Source organism: Patagioenas fasciata, chromosome 4 (genome assembly GCF_037038585.1).
Source record: "Patagioenas fasciata isolate bPatFas1 chromosome 4, bPatFas1.hap1, whole genome shotgun sequence".
Taxonomy (NCBI): domain Eukaryota; kingdom Metazoa; phylum Chordata; class Aves; order Columbiformes; family Columbidae; genus Patagioenas; species Patagioenas fasciata.
In genome coordinates this window covers 20,435,359-20,453,454 of record NC_092523.1, presented here as the reverse complement: position 1 = coordinate 20,453,454, position 18,096 = coordinate 20,435,359, and the positions used below count along the sequence as shown (strand labels likewise).

The 18,096-nt window shown below is 37.6% G+C and overlaps 1 protein-coding gene across 6 annotated transcripts in view; it reads right to left on the bottom strand.

Annotated features, from left to right (window-relative positions):
- The window catches only part of RBPJ (recombination signal binding protein for immunoglobulin kappa J region), a 160,800-nt gene that overhangs the window by 27,240 nt on the left and 115,464 nt on the right, over positions 1 to 18,096 (bottom strand). For 5 of the 6 annotated variants that reach the window (XM_071807379.1, XM_065837053.2, XM_071807380.1 and 2 more), the window contains 2 exons: positions 6,587 to 6,625; positions 1,502 to 1,597 (listed from right to left, as the gene is read on the bottom strand). In XM_071807379.1, coding sequence (XP_071663480.1) covers positions 1,502 to 1,590 — 89 coding nt within the window. In that variant the 5' untranslated portion in view covers positions 1,591 to 1,597; positions 6,587 to 6,625. Of the gene's footprint in view, positions 1 to 1,501; positions 1,598 to 6,586; positions 6,626 to 17,302; positions 17,376 to 18,096 lie in introns of those variants that run through there. The other variant, XM_071807377.1, reaches the window with a different exon arrangement.

Sequence of the window (18,096 nt, the reverse complement as noted above, 5' to 3'; positions counted from 1 at the left end):
ATGATTCACAGACATTGGGAAGTGTGAGAACTTTGCAGGCTTAATTCCAGTATTCCTGTTTTCTAATGCTTTTGCACGTAAATATGTCTCAAATCTCAGAAAACTGTAACACACATAACAATGTAACAAGACCTACACAGTGGCAAAAGGAAGGTTAAAAGTTCAAAACAAAGTGCTGAATGTGTAGTCTTTTATGGTGAACAAATATTAATAATACAAAGCATCTGAAAACTAAGCAAATACTGCACTATTTATTTTAGTGAAATTTAAGCTAGAAAAGTATAATTCACACTTAAAGAAAATTCTATTCAGTCATGAGGCCTAGAAATCTGCATGTGAAGGACCATCCTATTTTCTTCTCTTAGTCATGTAACTAAAACATCACATAGAGGAGACTGCAGAAAATTCACCTTTGCCTAAGAAGCATTCATCCTCACATCTTCCTGTAGATTCTGTCCCTTGGTAAACTACCTATTATTTTAATTTGTACTGCATTTTTACAATAGAATGTTTGTTGTAAATATGGTTATGATCGACCTGTCATCCTTTTTAAAGCTGTTAGAGATCTGATTCAGAAAAGTATCTTACTGAGGCTAGCAATTTCCTTCTCATATTAATTTGAAATTACTCAAGAAAAGAGCTCTCCACAAATAGTGACCATTAACACCTTGTTTGTGGGAAAGCAAAGATGTGGGGAAGCAAGATACGCGGTTCCAGCCACCTGTGTGATAAAGGAAGATCACCCCTAACATGACCATCTGGACAGCCAAAGAAGAAATAGTACTAACACAATTAGATCACAGCAACTAGTCGAAATATAAAGGGCCTTAGACAGGTTGTGCTGAAGTATGCTTCTCATAATTGTAAAGGGTGATAGCCCAGACTTGTGAGAATGGTGGCCAGATAACCGCACCCAAGTACATGTGATGCGTGAATGTTTTGGTCCTGATCTGTGAATGAGTGGGAACGTAACTGAAACAGACATGAGTGTGGTGTGTTTTTAATAACAATTATTGATAAAACATCTTGTGTAACCTCTTAGTCCAGGCCCGTATCTGTAAACCCTATAAACTGTCAATGGCTAATAAAAAGGGCCCCAGCCTGGCTCAGCTCTCTGCTCTGCACCCTTCCTGAACAACATCTCCGCCTGTGTGTGCATCTTTGTCTGCATCCCGGTGCGTGTTGTCTCTTATTGCCACATTTGTTTACTCCAGATTTAAAATGGAAGGTTTAAAATTAGAGCCATTTTAGTTCAATGGAAAAAAAGCTTCACCCACAGATAAAAAAACGTGTTGGTAGGAACAGGAATCACTACACTGAACGTCACAGGTTTGCAGCATCTGTGACATAATGAAATTATTTTTGAGGACACATTTTGTTTTACGTTTCTTCAGTTTATAGTGCAATCTGAGGAATTCTGGAAAGCACTATGCAGCTGACTACACATTACAGTTTCCTTAGCTGGGAGCTGTAGAGGGAAGTCAGGAAGAAAGAGACCTACCTTTTTTCATTTCCATATGATTTCTGCGCAACTTTTGCATGGAGTATTAGCACTGTTTGATCTCCTCGTTCCTTTAAGTAATTTCGCATTGCTTCCCTAAAAATTAGAAGACAAAATAAGTTTTGAAAGTTGTTTTAGTTTTGTTTGTAATTATAATAATCCAGAGACAGCATCAGGACAAAACAAACCCAAACACTTGAAATGCAAAAAAAAGGCAACTGTTAATATGGTCAAGATGAGTTTGTTTTGTTTTTTAATAAAATTACACAGCAAAAAGAAGCAACTACCTTGCATAAAGCTAGAAGTAGAGGTCTGTGGTCATCTGCAATTACTACATTTTCCAGAAAATAGATATTTGTGATATGAAATTGTATCAATGCCAATCACTACAGAATGTTCAAGGCCCATTTTTATAAAGTACCATGCCATAAATATTTGATTAGAACAAGCTTTACTAATTCAATAATCTCCTTAACCAATTTAGTCTTTCATGATAATGCCAAATTGTCCCGAATTTTTGTTAAAGCTATTAAGTAAATCAATGCAATGTTTAATTTTGTTTATGAAGATACTAAAAAGTTGACTTCTTCATCTTATCATTTCATCCAGTTTTCTAGAGAAAGGTTCTACTTCCTGCATACAATCAGGTAAAAAAAATAAATTATATTTTCTATCGTTCATCAACACTGTAACGACAGACGTCATATAAAAGTTATAATTACCTCAAACACACCAACAGCAATTCCTTGAGAGAAGTAAGAGAACAATACACCCTATCATTCTTCTGTGTAATAACCTAACTGTTCATTAAGCAGCATGCCAAATTCAACACCCTGGGGTTTAGCTGAGTCGGAGCGCTGACAGGAACAATTTTAAGTCGCTGGAGGAGCGTTTGCAGGTTGAATGCCCACCAATGCACTCATCTTCAAAGCCATCAACCAGAGAAACAAATTATACATTTAACAGGAAGTTATACAAAGAGGTGAAACACTACAGAAGAGGGATTTTTTTGTTTGTTGTTTTTTGTTTGTTGTGTTTTCTTTGGTTTTGTTTTGTGCGTGTGTGTTTTTTCCCTGAACTGAACCCAACTCTTGAATTCCCTCTGAAGAGATTTAGAAAATTAAACATCTCCAGCAAAAGAAGATGCAAGATAAAAAGCACTCTTATGTTGACAAGACATTTTCCAAAAGAAACACCACATAGTTTCATGAAGGAAAGCAAGTATATTATGGGAGGGTGGTGTTGAAAAACAACATCAATCCAGCTTTCCTAATGATGTTTTGTAAATTCTTGCACTTGTCATGCCTGCATAAGACAGTGATCAGTACACTACATTTTCTGTGTAAATAGGATGATATAAAACCAGAGAAAAGACTTGAGTTACTGTTTTAAATTTGGACTAATTTGATCTATTTACATTTGACATTGGTAAAATTGATGTTTATCCAAGAAAGCACAGATGGAAGAACTTTCTCAAAGCACAAATACTTACTTTATTTACAACCATTGTTTAAGAATATATTTTAAAACCACAAAACATAACTTGTTGTGAAATTATGATACATTTCATTATGATATATATTAGCTGCATTTAAGTGGTTTAAAAACTTCATAATCTCACAATTTGTAATATTCTATTAAGAGTAGTGTCATACTAAATTAAGAACATCTGCCACACTAAAAACTCTTTACTCAAACCACTCAACACCAGCAATTCACACAAAAATTCTAGGTGCTGTCTAAAGTTCATTTAGCATTGTGTGAGGAGGAAATCTGTCCTTTTTACTGGTCTGTTGCTACCGTGGACTTGTACAATCCAAGCTCCTAGGAGAACTAGGAATGTTCTCCTCCAGCCCCTGCCATGGACGAAGAAAACACATAACCATTACGACTCTTACATTACATTTTTCATTATTGAATCTTAAAACTCTCCACAAAGGTAGTACTATTATAGTTTACATCTAAAAACAACTAGCGCAGTATGAACATATCAGTGTTGTTCCCCTGGAGCTTGCATGACAATGAACATATTATTAGACAAACAGGACTGTCTTTACACAAAAAAGCAGAATAATTTTCCAATAATTGAACTAAATGCCTTTAAGAGTTTACAGACACATTTTTTTAGCATTACATAAACAAATCATACTCTTAAAAACTTGTGTGATGGTTTTTCTGTTTCAGTATTTTTCTCTTCAGAGGAAAAAAGCGAGGTTAGTTATTTCGAGCCTCTATCAGTATAGAAAAGGTTTACAAGCTGCTGCTTTCGAGGACAACCAGCAGTTTCCCAGACACCTACCCTCTACTCACAGGCAGGAGTACCTGGCACATCTAGTAGTTAAAATTCTGCACATTGAATTTAGAGTCACTACAACTCCTAGAAAACTTAGTTCTTTTTAAGTCATAGAAGATAAATTCTATCAGTAACTTCAGGGTGATACTAATCAGTGTTACTGCACAAGATGCAAAATAGTTCAATCACTTAAAACTTAGTATCACAGAATCACAGAATGTCAGGGATTGGAAGGGACCTTGAAAAATCATCTAGTCCAATCCCCCTGCTGGAGCAGTAACACCTAGATGAGGTTACACAGGAATGTGTCCAGGTGGGTTTTGAATGTCTCCAGAGTAGGAGACTCCACAAACTCCCTGGGCAGCCTTGTTCCAGTGTTCTGTCACCCTCACTGAGAAGAAGTTTCTTCTCAAATTTAAGTGGAACCTTTTGTGTTCCGGTTTGAACCCATTACCCCTTGTCCTATCATTGGTTGCCACTGAGAAAAGGCTGGCTCCGTCCTCGTGACACTCACCCTTTAGATATCTCTAAACATTAATGAGGTCACCCCTCAGTCTCCTCTTCTCCAAGCTAAAGAGACCCAGCTCCCTCAGCCTTTCCTCATAAGGGAGATGCTCGACTCCCTTAATCAAATTTGTTGCCCTACACTGGACTCTCTCCAGCAGTTCCCTGTCCGTCTTGAACTGAGGGGCCCAGAACTGGACACAATATTCCAGATGGGGTCTCACCAGGGCACAGCAGGGGGAAGGAGAACCTCTCTCAACCTACTAACCACCCCCCCTTCTAATGCACCCCAGGATGCCATTGGCCTTCCTGGTCACAAGGGCACAATGCTGGCTCATGGTCTTCCCATTGTCCACCAGGACCCCAGGTCCCTTTCCCCTACGTTACTCTCTGATAGGTCATTCCCCAACTTATACTGGAACCTGGGGTTGTTCCTGCCCAGAGGTAAGACTCTATACCTTCCCTTGTTACATTTCATTAAATTTTTCCCTGTCCAACTCTCCACCCTGCCCAGGTCTCGCTGGATGGCAGTACAGCCTTCTGGCGTGTCAGCCACTCCTCCCAGCTTGGTGTCATCAGCAAACTTGCTGATAGTACACTCTATTCCCTCATCCAAATCATTAATGAATCTATTGAATAATACAGGCCCCAGTACTGACCCTTGAGGCACTCCACTAGATACAGGCCTCCAACTGGACTCCTCTCCATTGACCACGACTCTCTGGCTTCTTTCCTTCAGCCAGTTCACAGTCCACCTCACTATCCGATCATCCCAGACCGCACTCCCTCAATTTAGCTCTAAGGATGCTGTGAGAGACTGTGTCAAATGCCTTACTGAAGTCAAGGTAGACCACATCCACCGCTCTGCCATCATTCATCCATTTTGTTATGTCCTCATAAAAGTCAATGAGGTTGGTCAAGCATGACTTCCCTTTGTTGAAGCCATGTTGACTGCCCCTAATGACCCTCTTATCCCTAATATGCCTTGAGATGGCACCAAGGATAAGTCGTTCCATCACTTTCCCAGGGATGGAGGTGAGGCTGACTGGTCTATAGTTACGCGGGTCCTCCTTCCTGCCCTTTTTGAAGACTGGAGTAACATTTGCTTTCCTCCAGTCCTCAGGCACCTCTCCCGTTTCCCAAGACTTGGGAAATATCCCTGAAAATAGGCCAACAGGAAACAGCAATTCTTTTTCAGTAAATTAAGTCAGTTTAGATGAATTTTGCATTTAACAGTGACACAAGCTAACCTGAAGCTTATCCAGAAATTCAATGAGACAGATGACATCCCCAACACAAAATGTAAATGCTCCCCCCAACCCCGTGCTGTAGCATAAGGCATCATAATTTCATTCAAAACAGAAGTAGGCCAGAGTGACAATGGGTTTCCATGTCTTTATACAGCACTATTACCACACAAAGCTACACAAAAATTGCACATCCTTTGTAGTTCAAGAAAACAGTGGATATTAAACTCAGCAGCTACTTATAATCACCACAGTTAGTGGTACAGAATAATAAATAGCTGCACAGACTGTGTTACAATAGTTTCAAAAAACGGTCACTAGTTAACAGCTTCTAGTATAAATGCTTTTCAGGCAGACCAGGAACGTTATCACGTACTACAGTCATTCTAACCACTTTTCAGAATGGATTGATGGTATTACTTGGTGCTACTTCTGACTGTTTACGGTTCACAAAAAATTGGTAAAGATCACTCCTTGACAGCACTGTGTTCATTTTGTTCTTACCTGCTGCATGACAGCAGTAAAGTAATAGCTAAACTTTGGCAGTAAAAAGTGTTATTTTACGTAACCTCACAGGACACTTTTACCCAAGAAAAGACATTCAGCTCATTCCTGGTGATTCAAAACTAAGCAGAATCACACAGAATCATAGAACAGTTTGGGTTGGAAGGAACCTTAAAGGTCATCTAGTTCCAACCCCCCTGCCATAGGCAGGGACACCTTCCACTAGACCAAGGTGCTCAAAGCCCCATTCAGCCTGGCCTTGAACACTTCCAGCGATGGGCCATCCTACTCAATAATCTACAATAACAGATACATGAAGTCAATACCATTTCTAAAAAAGCATTTTGAGTATCAAAAACAAGGCACCTACTATTCAAAATTTTACTTCTGGTTGCTGATGGCATACAATAATTGAAAAGTTTTGGTATTCAAAATTCTAGGATTAGCAAGCCACAATTTTTTAACTTAGAAATCCTTCTGAGAATGAAAAGGGTAACTTTAGAAAATTGTTAAAACCACAATATCGTTCATGCTTACCTGGTGAGCCGTTTCGGTTGAGGTCGCTCTCCAAATTTCCTGGAAAAAAAAAAAAAAAAAAGTTGTTGCTAATTTTAAAGAAAAGTTTTTATTCAAAATTTTACAGTGAAACACTATCCTAATTCTACACTTTTTGAAAGTGTATTGGCATTTGGTGTCTTATCTGTGATTTCTTAGATCACTAATAAAATATCAACCATCTCCTTGCAACAGCTTTTCCCACAATAGCAGAGGCTTTTTATAATATTTGGAGCACCAGATAACTTTCTTCGCTGAATTCACATTTACTTTCTCTCAGAATCGCTTTTGAACAGTTCAGATATCACAAGCACGTAAATAACCAGGAGATTTTTGCCATAGCATTGGCCAGAAATGCCAACAAAACGCAGTTATTATCAACACACCGAACTTAACAGACTTATTGCTGAGTCGCCAAATCACCGTGAATGTTTCCCATCAGGACAATTCCTCAGAAACCCGTTTTGCCTTGACAACTATTTAAAAACAGTATGACAACACATTTTATATGTGCCACTACAGAATTATAAGAAAAATCTCACATGGAATGCAGCTGAGTGTGACTCAGAAATATCCTGCTGCACACTTAGCATTTTTTAGCCATAAGGTGTTTTGAGACAGCTGTATTTCTTTCAGTGCTTTAACACTGTCCTTCAGAGAGTACACTCTTTATGCTAGGTTAAGACTTCCCAGACAATTCTGAAGACTAAGACTCTGAATTTACACAGGACAGAAACATTTTTATTAACAAAATCATCCTCAGATTAAACCAAAACAGTCAGGTGAAAGACCAGAAAAAAGTAAGGCTGTACCCAGCAATGTACATCTGCTCGACCTGGTAAGGAAGTATAACCACAAGCTAAAATAAGGATGGGGGGAACAAAACAAAACAAACAAAAAACCAAAACACAACAACAAACCAAACCAAAATGAGCTTAGCTTAACACTTTTCTATCTAAAAATAAATTGAGGCCTAAGAGACTGTGCTTCTGCTGCCAGTGTTCATAAATATCTCTACAACTTGTTGTACTCTTTGATGAGTTGGCATATCTTTCCTTTTATACTTCCTAGATAGTGAAAAAAACCTCTCCTAATATTGCCCTACTACAGTGTTGGAGGCTCCCTAGGAGAAGTTAATCATTAAATGATGTAACATGAAATTCCTCTGTTTGTGCACTGGATCTGTCCAGAACTCTACAGCAATTGGTGGTAGAATGATTCAATAATTCCAATTTCATTTGAATAATTCTAGAAATGTACAGAGTAAAAATATGGCCATTTATATAGATGAGCATAATAACACACTCCTGAAAACAGAACGAAAAGAACATTCAGCAAATGTTGAAGCTATTTTTCAAGACTTGAGAAATAAATCTTCTGAAGTACTGGTAGTCCACTCCACATAGAGGGATTGAATAAACAAGATGAAGTTAAATTATTTTCCTCAGTTTAAACAATGAAATTAAAATTTATTTTTTCCAACCAGACAGAGGTTCCTTTCATGTTTTACTTTATTGTTATCAGTATAGTGCTCACTTCTTTAGCTTTATTTTAACTTTAAATGAAACAATGACCCTAAAATTCTTGCTGCAAGATTTGTTTCTATGTATTTAAAATTACAAGGTCTATTGGAGATGTACTTCATTCATGTTTTTCTCTGTGGTATGTATCACTGCATTGTCATATTTGTAATGCAGGAAGACAACTAAAAAACCCAAACAGCTTTGCAGTTTGGCAGCAGGAATGTTATATCCTAAAGCCCTTCTGCTTCCACCGCTTATCTTCTCACGATCTGTCTAGCTTCATCTCCCAAGCACGCCCTGTGCCTCTGATTTTCCCTGGATAAGGGCGAGTAGGTGTGCATATCCCACCTCCCCAGCACTACCTGTGTAGTTACTATTCTCCCCTGAAGACCTAGGATCATTATATCTGCCAGAGGATTCAGCTGTCTGTGACTCACTGACTAGACAACAGATTACCTTTAAGCAATACTCTCCAGACAAACAACATCCCTATAGATTAGCAGCCTGATTTTGAGTAGAACTACAGTCTTTGTTTCAATTCCTCTGCACATTTTAATTCACCATGAAAAATATTAAGAGGTGCCTATTTTGGAGCAAAGGAGGCATTTCGCACAACACACTTGCTTGTACTGCAGCCAACAGATCCAATCCAAGATGAGGACACTAGTACAGCAGAAACTGCATTAACACAAAAGAGTCTCCCAGACAAAATATTACACTCCCCTAAGGCAACATGTACCCATGCAGGAACTCCTGAGCACCACAGATACACTCCCCTTGCACGTACACTTATTGCTGCCTAAACAGAGCTTTATTAAGCAGGCATCTACACAAAATAGTTGCAATTACTTAAATAAATAACACCCCCCCCCCTTTTTTTTTTCCTTTAGTCAAATCCTGAATATACAGCATAGGAATAAGTACCAAAATCCCCATTCTTTAGAGGCAAAGCTAAAGCACTGTGTCACTCTGGAGATGCGCAGGGTAAACTCTGACCATTTGATGCTCAGTGCAATACCTTTATAAATCACATGCCAGCTTTCCCTTGCCTCCTCCATCCAAAATAAAGTTAATGATGTCACTGTAACAACTCACAAAGACATAAATTCTACCTTTAGCAACACGAACCTTCCAAAGAGATGATGCAAACTAAATATGATAGATGTTTTTATTGTGCCTTCAATACACATTAGAGGGAAAGGTAGAATAGGAAGAAATTCAACACTCGTATTTACTTAAAGTCCAGTTTTTTACTGTCTATAAATTAATCTACTTTTTCCTCAATAATGTCATCTTGACAGATGACTGATGGTTATGTACCCCAGCCTTGGTGTCAATGAACAACCTTTCCTGTACCACCTCAAAATAATTTCAAAGACCACATAAATGCTCTTTGGAAGTAAGAACTTTAAGACTTGACCTACAAACTAGGTCAACAGACATTTTCACAGAGAGAACTATATTTCAGGAAAAAGTAATGTGACTTGTATAGGAATACCATAAACCAACTTATTTAAATAAGTGGCCAATACATACATGAACAAGGTTGATTGACATTGCATTCTTATACACCCAGTAAGAAACCTCCATAGCTCAACAGCAAGAGTCACAGATTTAAAATTCAAGAATGATTAAGAATGGAAAAGGAAACACAAGCATTACGTTGTCATAGCTTTATTCTGCCACACAACCACAATTCTGAAAACTGCCTGAAGTTCACTGAAAACATAGTGGAAAAAAGTTCCCAGAGTAATAAAAGATACCACAAAAGTCAATATGGATGATCAATAGTTTCTATATGCACATGGCTAACACTCTTCAGCCTTTAGCAAAAGTGAGAGCATGAAAGAAAAGTGACAAATGAATGCAAAGACCTAAGAGACTAATAAAATATAGGCAAAACGTGAAAAGGAAAGTTATTCTCTCTCTCCCACAAACACAGGAATTGAGTAACATATCTATTTTATTCAAAATTCATTTTGAATTAAAAATTTCTTTGCTCTACAAACATTGTTATAACTAAGTTGTGAAACAAATTGCTATAGGATATTGTGGAGGTTGAAAGCACAAATGGACTCAAAAGATTAAACAGAAGTCTGGTACAGAACTCCATTAGCTTCTATTAAGCATAATGACCTAAATTTTACAACCTTATTCTCAGGAAAACCTAAACCATGTTCTACTAGCAGCAAAAAAGTTACCAGAAGGAAAAGAAGCAGCCTACATTTACCATGCCTTTCATATTCTTTTCCATCCATTACTGCTGACTAGAAGGCACAGTCCAGTATGTACACTCCTACGAACCAGACACATTCCACAGCAGCAACTGGACCCAGGATGCCACAATGTCAGTCACATTGCAAAACTCAAGATGTAGAAACAAGACATTTATTTCAAACTTCTGTATTTGACTGGCCTGTTGAAAAACGAGCCAGTTCAGACATTTCAAGGTCACTTGTCAGAGATGACAGAGACCTCAACATTTTTCTTGCATACATGTTTCCCTGGATTTCACTTTTCTGGAATTTCTTTTTATATTCTGTATTTCTATTCCTTCTCTTTGTCCACATCTTGAAAATACACAGATTGATGGATAACAAAATTATACAGGAGAGGAAACTATTCTTACAGTAGTTATTAAACAAGCTAAATATGTATAATACAAAACCCTAATTATAAGTTATATATCCTTATATCAGAAGGAAGTTCCTTTCCTGTTTTGATGTTTGTTTGTGAGGATTTTGTTTGGTTTTTAATTTTTCATTTTTTATTTTATTTTACAATCCAAGACGAAGCACTGTTTCGGGTGTACTGTATTTGAATTCCAGACATACAGTCAAGCTGCCATTTCAACTCACAAAACTAATATAGTACAAACTGTGTTCTGTTAGTATTTCCCTAACACACTGCACTACAAACTTGAGTATGAGCACTAGTGACACCATCATCACTTGCTGTTGCAGCAAGTTATCCTTGTTCTAATAATTCTTTTCACACTCCTGTATTTACTCAAACCACTAGTTTGTATGTATTGTTTCATATATTTTGCCTAGTGATGCTTTGCATAAATTGATTTCACTTCCACATTTTGCACTGTAGGCATAATTTTTCTCCCACACCGTATCTCAAATTCTTCTTTTCAAGTCTAACCTTTTCACTCAGCAAGTCCTAAGTTTGCCATTCAGACTTTTACTCAAAACTCCTTTTCCCCATTCAGAGAATGAGAAGTGAACTTTGTCTTTTTTACCTCTTTACTGTCCCTCAAGTATCTATGGAAATGAACAAATGCACTAACAGTAATGTTAAAAGTACATTAACTACTTTTGCTCAAACTTTTAATATCCTCAGGTTAGGTAAAAACATGACACAACATACAGGGTAAGTTTCAAATGTCTCCAGAAAATACCAGAAAACCAAATCCTATTTGGAATTCCTAGCTCAGACACAGTATGTACTATGCTAGAGTCTTCCATGGCTGCAGTAGCATGAATTTCCACTGTTTCCAGCATCTACAAAGGAGCACAGAGAAAAGTTATAATTTATTATATGCCTCTACTAAAAGTATCAAGCTCTTTTTCTGTTATACAGTCTCACTGTCTGGAGATAGAAGTTCAGCCAAACAGTTAAGTTTTTTTCCAATGGTTCTATGTGTCAAGCCAACTTCTGAAGGAAAAATAAATTAATTAAAATTAACTAAGACAGTTTTGCCATTTGCAAGAACAAAATATATTAAAAAAACCCAATAAAACAAAAAAACAAAAACAAAAAAAACACACAACACCCACATGCTGTCCCATCCTCAACTTTAACTCAAAATCTGTGGTCACTAAACTGCTCTAGCACCCTCCTGCCTGGAATATGAACTTAAAATTTTTCTGGTGTTAGCCTTCAGTCAAGAACACCCTTTTTTACAGTGCCTGAGAAAGTCCATTCACCTTTATTTATCAAGCACAGGAGCCTTGAAAACATATTTCCAAAACCTTCAAATGGAACCAAACTTTAGTAATCTGCCTTAAGAATTCTATCTTCACTTGGCCTATAGACTGACACAATTTTTGGCATTTAGTAGGAACAGTATGGTTCTTTCTGTACATAATGCTCTCCAGAGAGGAAAAAAGCAAAAGAGATTGTCAAATTTGAATACAGTAGGAATAACAGCTGAGCAGAAAGCAAGCATGTTGGAGGGGTCAACATGGAGGGAACAGCAGGAACAGTGAGGACTGAGAATGGGAAGACACGAGTAGCCAACTAAGACGTGGTGAGAAGAATGGACCTGAGAACATTATGAGAGAGGAGGCAGAAGAAAAGCCTATGGCAAGGCAAAACATTCAGATTTAACTCCAGAATATACAAAGACTAGTAAAAATACACTACAGTTACTTTTCTCTGTCGACTTTTTTTGTGACAAAAGTTTTCATGGTGTCTTAAAAAATTTCAACACTGAAAATAAAAGCAAAATACTTCCCTCACCCTGAAGAATCAAAACCCACTATAGTAGATATCCATGTGTTGAGATCTGAGTTGAGATCTCTTTATTTTCTTTTTGCCTCACACAAGCATGAAGTGTTGGGGTGTTGGGGCCTAAGCCTAACAGGTAGTTAAGCACCACACGGCTGCTTACCCCCTCCCACCATCACATGGGTGAAGAGAAAAGCAATGAGTAAAATGCAAGGAAACTTGTAGGTTGAGATAAAAGTTGTTTAACAAAAAAAAAAAAAGTGGAATAAGAGAAAAACAAAAGCGAATCACTCACCACCTCCCACAGGTAGTCTGATGACCAGCCAGTTCCAAAGCAAAAGCTGGGTAACCTCTCTAAAGCCCCCTCCTCATCATTTTATTGCCGAGCATAACATTATATGGCATGGAATGGAAATACCTGTTTAGTTAGTTCCAGTCATTTGCCTGGTTGTGCCCCCTCCTAATCTCTTGTGCATCCCCCAGTCACTGTGGGGGGATGGACACAGAATGAGACACAGAGAAGGCCTTGATGCTGTGCAGACACTGTTCAGCAAGAGCTAAAACATTAGTGTGTTATCAACATTGTTTTGGTCATAAAGAACACAGCACCATGCCAGCTGCTACAAAGAAAATTAACTCCATCCCAGTCAGACTCAGTACAATGAGAAATCTACAGAAAAACGGATGCTTTCTACATAGGAAACATGCTGGATTTTGAAATGGCAGAGTGCCTGTTTGTTGGAGAAATTTCACCCTGAAGTCCAACTGTCAAATCACGTCCAGCTGGACCTACACACCTTTTGGTGTTTTTAATTGATCTGATCTAGCAAGGGCCTAACATTTTTCCTGAATAGCAAAAACAATTAATTTATTAGTCCAGGTACAGCACATATCACAGTATTTGCTGCAGAACATGTCAGAGGAACTCTTTAGTAAGCTACAAGAGGTAACTGCAATACCTCAGTATGGATTCTGGAAACAATTCCAGACAAGCACTCAGAAGGGAACTTCCCTGAAAGGAAGTTATCCCGTAACTGTTCAGTGCAATTGTTCCAGTTCATTCTCCTGAAGCACAAGCCTCTCAACATTGTTAGAAATAAGATATGGCAATCACTAATCCAGGGCAGTATAAGACCTGAAGACTGAGTGGCAAGTCCCACTTGCCTTAAAAAAAAGCTGTCAAATAAATAGGTTTTGAGACATAAGCTTCACACAGGCTTACCAGGAGAGAGAAATGATTAAGAATACTAAATTAAACACAGAATAGAGTGACTAAAGAAAGTTTTTACTTCCTCAAAGGAGGTCTGAGGGAAGCAATGCTTGAAACAAAAGGAATCTAATGAAAATAATTTCAGATATAATCTCTAGAGAAGTTTCAAAGTACACTAAGCAATTCAGAAAGAAAGAACATCAGAAATTCCAACCTCTACTCTCCAACATCATGAAGTGACAATGAAGTTTGGTAAGAGGCTGAAGTTAAGTTCCAGCGTTTCTAATATCTACCAAATAGTTGGAATCCCAAAAGCCACTAAGTGTGACAGGACTGGGGAGGAAGAAATATTGCCATTCAATTACTATACTGTAGTCAGGAGTATAGCAAAAGAAACATCTGTGTGTCGCTTAATCCCAGTTCTAAAAAAACACAGTCAGCTGTCAGATGCAACCTTCTCCTAGATCTCTTATACAGTCAGGAAACTTATGAAAGAATCTGGAAAGTTTGGGATTCGATAGTGAAACAACAGTCCTTTAAAGAAATAAATTTTAAAAAGACAAGTCATTTACAGGTATTTTTTTATCATTCTCCCTCAACTTTAAAACAACTGCTACATAACTGGAAAGCCAGAAAGTCTTTCAAATGTACATTCAGCTTTTAGCACAAGACAACCCTCATCATAACAGGGCCTACTGCTTTTACTATAAGAAATATAAATGCTTTTCAAATAATCCATTTCAAGTTGCTATGTGATCAGTTATCACAAACCTATTAAACGTGGTGTACCACAAGCTCACCAGTATGTGAGCTCACTAGGTGTACATGGCCTACTGAGGTTGTCTAAGATCTAGGAAAGTGAAATACTAGGTTTTCTATTTTGACATTTAAAGTTTGAAGACCAACTTAAAGTATTCCTTTTCAGCCATTTAACAAAGACATCATCTAAAAAAAAGTGAAAGAGACAGATTCAAGTAGTAGACTGGGACTCAATTTTCTCTGTTTCTTTTAATTCTCTTTCCCCTGCCCATTTCCAGCTTCAGTTTGCTTACCACAGACAAATTAGTGAGGAACCAATGAAGTACTGAGGAAAGTCCATACTCATGGACTTCAAACATGCTTAAAATTATAAAAGCCAACATACATACAACAGCGTCCATGCACAGGACACACTGAACAGTTCTCAGGAGCTATCCCTTAATCTTCCATTTGTTAAAAACGTTTCATACAGATAAAGCAGGATATTGCAACCTACACTGGAAGACTCAACTACTCCACATCAGCCTTGCTTCATTTTTGTAGATTTCTACATTTAGAATAACTTGTTACAGCAACAGTAAAAGCAAAGCAGCAGATTTAAGTTTTAAAACACAGGAATTCTCTGTTAATGTATCTTTTCCTGCACACAGATGCTTGTCAAGATGCAAACACTGAAAATATTTCTGTGCATTCACCTACACAACCATGTTCTCTTACAAATATTTTAGAACACAACTCCCAAGGGAAGAGATCATCTATCGCTTGGAAATGTTATCCCATCTGGTGGTTTCACAGACACAAAGAGAATTCCTGCATATTAAAAAATGGCCATTTATGATATAGTATGAGCCGGTATATAAAAAATACCACAAAATTTCATACAGTGGTTTCAGCTATGACTGGCCTATGAAATACACACTAAAGGTAGCTACTGATTCACTTCACTTCTAATATTTGTTTGCTATTGGAGATAACTGATATATTTGCTTTCTCTAAGTACACCTTATTCCACACTGATATGCTTTGTTTTTTAAATGAAGCTGAAAATAGGGCACTGTTACAATTTGTCAATGGTAAAAATGTGCAGCTCAAAAAAAGTTATGTTCTACACATGCAACTCACAATTAAAAAAAACCAGAACACCTAAAGGGCACAATTTCTAAGAGGTTAATAAAAAAACCCATACAATTGAATATATGAATTCAGTTAAGATGGAAGAAAACACAAACAATTAATATTACTTATGCTCAAATAGAACATTTCTCACTTATCTTTTCAAGGAATGAGGATATTGAATAAATGAACCATACTAATGGCTAAATCAAAGACCTTCAAAAGGAAAATTTTCTCTTGTCCAAAACAATCTCCACAGGTCTGATCATTAAGGGAAACAGAGACAGTTGTACTATCAGTAACATCCAGCATAAATAAGCAACACACTGGAAACACAAACTAATGGGAAAGAACTAAAATAAACAAGCTTATATTGTCAAGAGAAAAGACAGGTGATCAAGTAATTCTTCTCTAAGACACTATAATCCACAACCCACGATTCCACTCAACCTTCGTTCTTCACAAAGTTCTAAGCAGATTTATTTTTCTCAGGCTACCCCCTTTCACATCCCACACTTTTTTCTCTTTGCCTTCCACTGATCTTTACATATTGTGGTAACTTATGCCATACAGCCTAACATGACACCCTACACCGTGAGTGTCCCTAACTACTATGGCTTTACCTGCGTAGCATCTTAAGAGTTTTTAAATCATTAGAGTACTCACACCCTAAACACTTTTTGGTCTTCTAGTATTTCCTTCTACTTAGCAGAACCACAGAAGTTGCTGCTGTGTTGCCTCCTCAATAAAAATACTGCTGTGACCAGCTCTAAGAAAGGAGTAGAAGACACCAAAGACTATTCAGATCCATTACTTTGCAGTGTTTTATATATCTTAGAAGTGTTCTCTCTTTTTTGGCTTTGAACATATTCAGATTTATTTAATATGACATACGTAACTAAGTACACAGACAAATGATGCATTTCAGGGGCTCTTGTTCTTTTTGTAATATCACACATCTGAGGTATGGCAACCGCTGAAGAAACAACACCTATCTCCCCTGTTGCTCTCTCCAGGTGCAACTGTTTCGGTAAGTGCAATCCTCTGGAGTCAGCAGAACGACCATTTCCTGATCCATCATCACGCCGCAGGCTGGTGCATCATTGAGGATGAACACGTGCACTAACAGAGTCACATGCAGTCATCAGCTCACACTCACTTTTGCCAGACGGCAGCACTTAACCCCTAGATTCTCATTAGGGTGCCTACTGTAATAAAAATTGCTATAAAGACTTTGTCCTGAAGATTAGGAGTTGAACTAAAAGCTAACCCATTTTTAAAAATAAATGCAGTTTTCATATTCACACGTAAGGTACAAAGAGCCAAGCTAAACCAATCTGCTTTGAAATACTATTGACTCAATGTACCCTTTCTTATCCATCCTATAAAAAGAGACAAAATTAATTAAAACCTCATCATTTAATAATGTCTAAGGGACATGAACAATGCTAGCATTTCTCCTACTCCTAAAGTTCTTTTCTCCCCTGTAAAGAGCAAATGATGGGTGGTCCAACCACACTGTGGCTCTTTGGAAGTAGGGGCACAGCAGCCCTTGAAATCACAAAACCAGTAAGTTCTTGGTACACAAAACATTCCTCTCTTCAAGAAGAAGAAAAAAAAAAAAAAGAGACCCACCTGCTCCAGGGTGAATGCCACCAACCATGCGCTATCACATCTTTGTACTGCATGATCCTGTACTGCTCCGGCCTATACTCACAGAATTTAAGTCCTCCAGGACAGGGAACATGTTACGTGCTTGAAACAAGTCTTCTACTGTACAGCACTATATACACTTTTGGCACTGCATCAAATAATACTGACAAAAATACAAAAAAAAAAAAAAGCTCTGCTTCATTTAGTCACGCCCTCTCACTAGAAGTCACTGGTTCAATTAGAAACTCCCTCTCCCTTTTTTGACCCGCTTTCATCCTCCCACATTGCTTTCATTATTGTCCTCACTCTCTTCCAATCCCAGTAAAAAGAAAATCACAGAACCACAACTGCAATTTAAATACACTGTTTCAGTAAATAGGCTCACTTTTAAACAACTTACACAAGTACACAAATTCACCTCTTCATACTAATCTATCTACATTTGGAAAAAACTCCATCCAGTAAATCATTATACTTACAATTTTAAAAATCAAAGGTCTTGTCCACAATGGACATAATTTTAATCCAGACAGAATTCACACAACTGCCACACTAAGTAAGGCACGAAAGTCAGTAATGACAGCTTATTTAAGAACAATAAAGTGCCTAAGCATATATCTGGAGATGTGTTTCCCCTGCTTTTGCTTTTTACTGTAGGTATCTGCTGCAAGAAGCTACAGTAGCCCAAAGAGCTCAAGTAAACTAAAGAACTTAGATATTATCAATTTAAAGGATACCATTAAAATGTTGGAATACTGTAGAATGGGAGAAACATC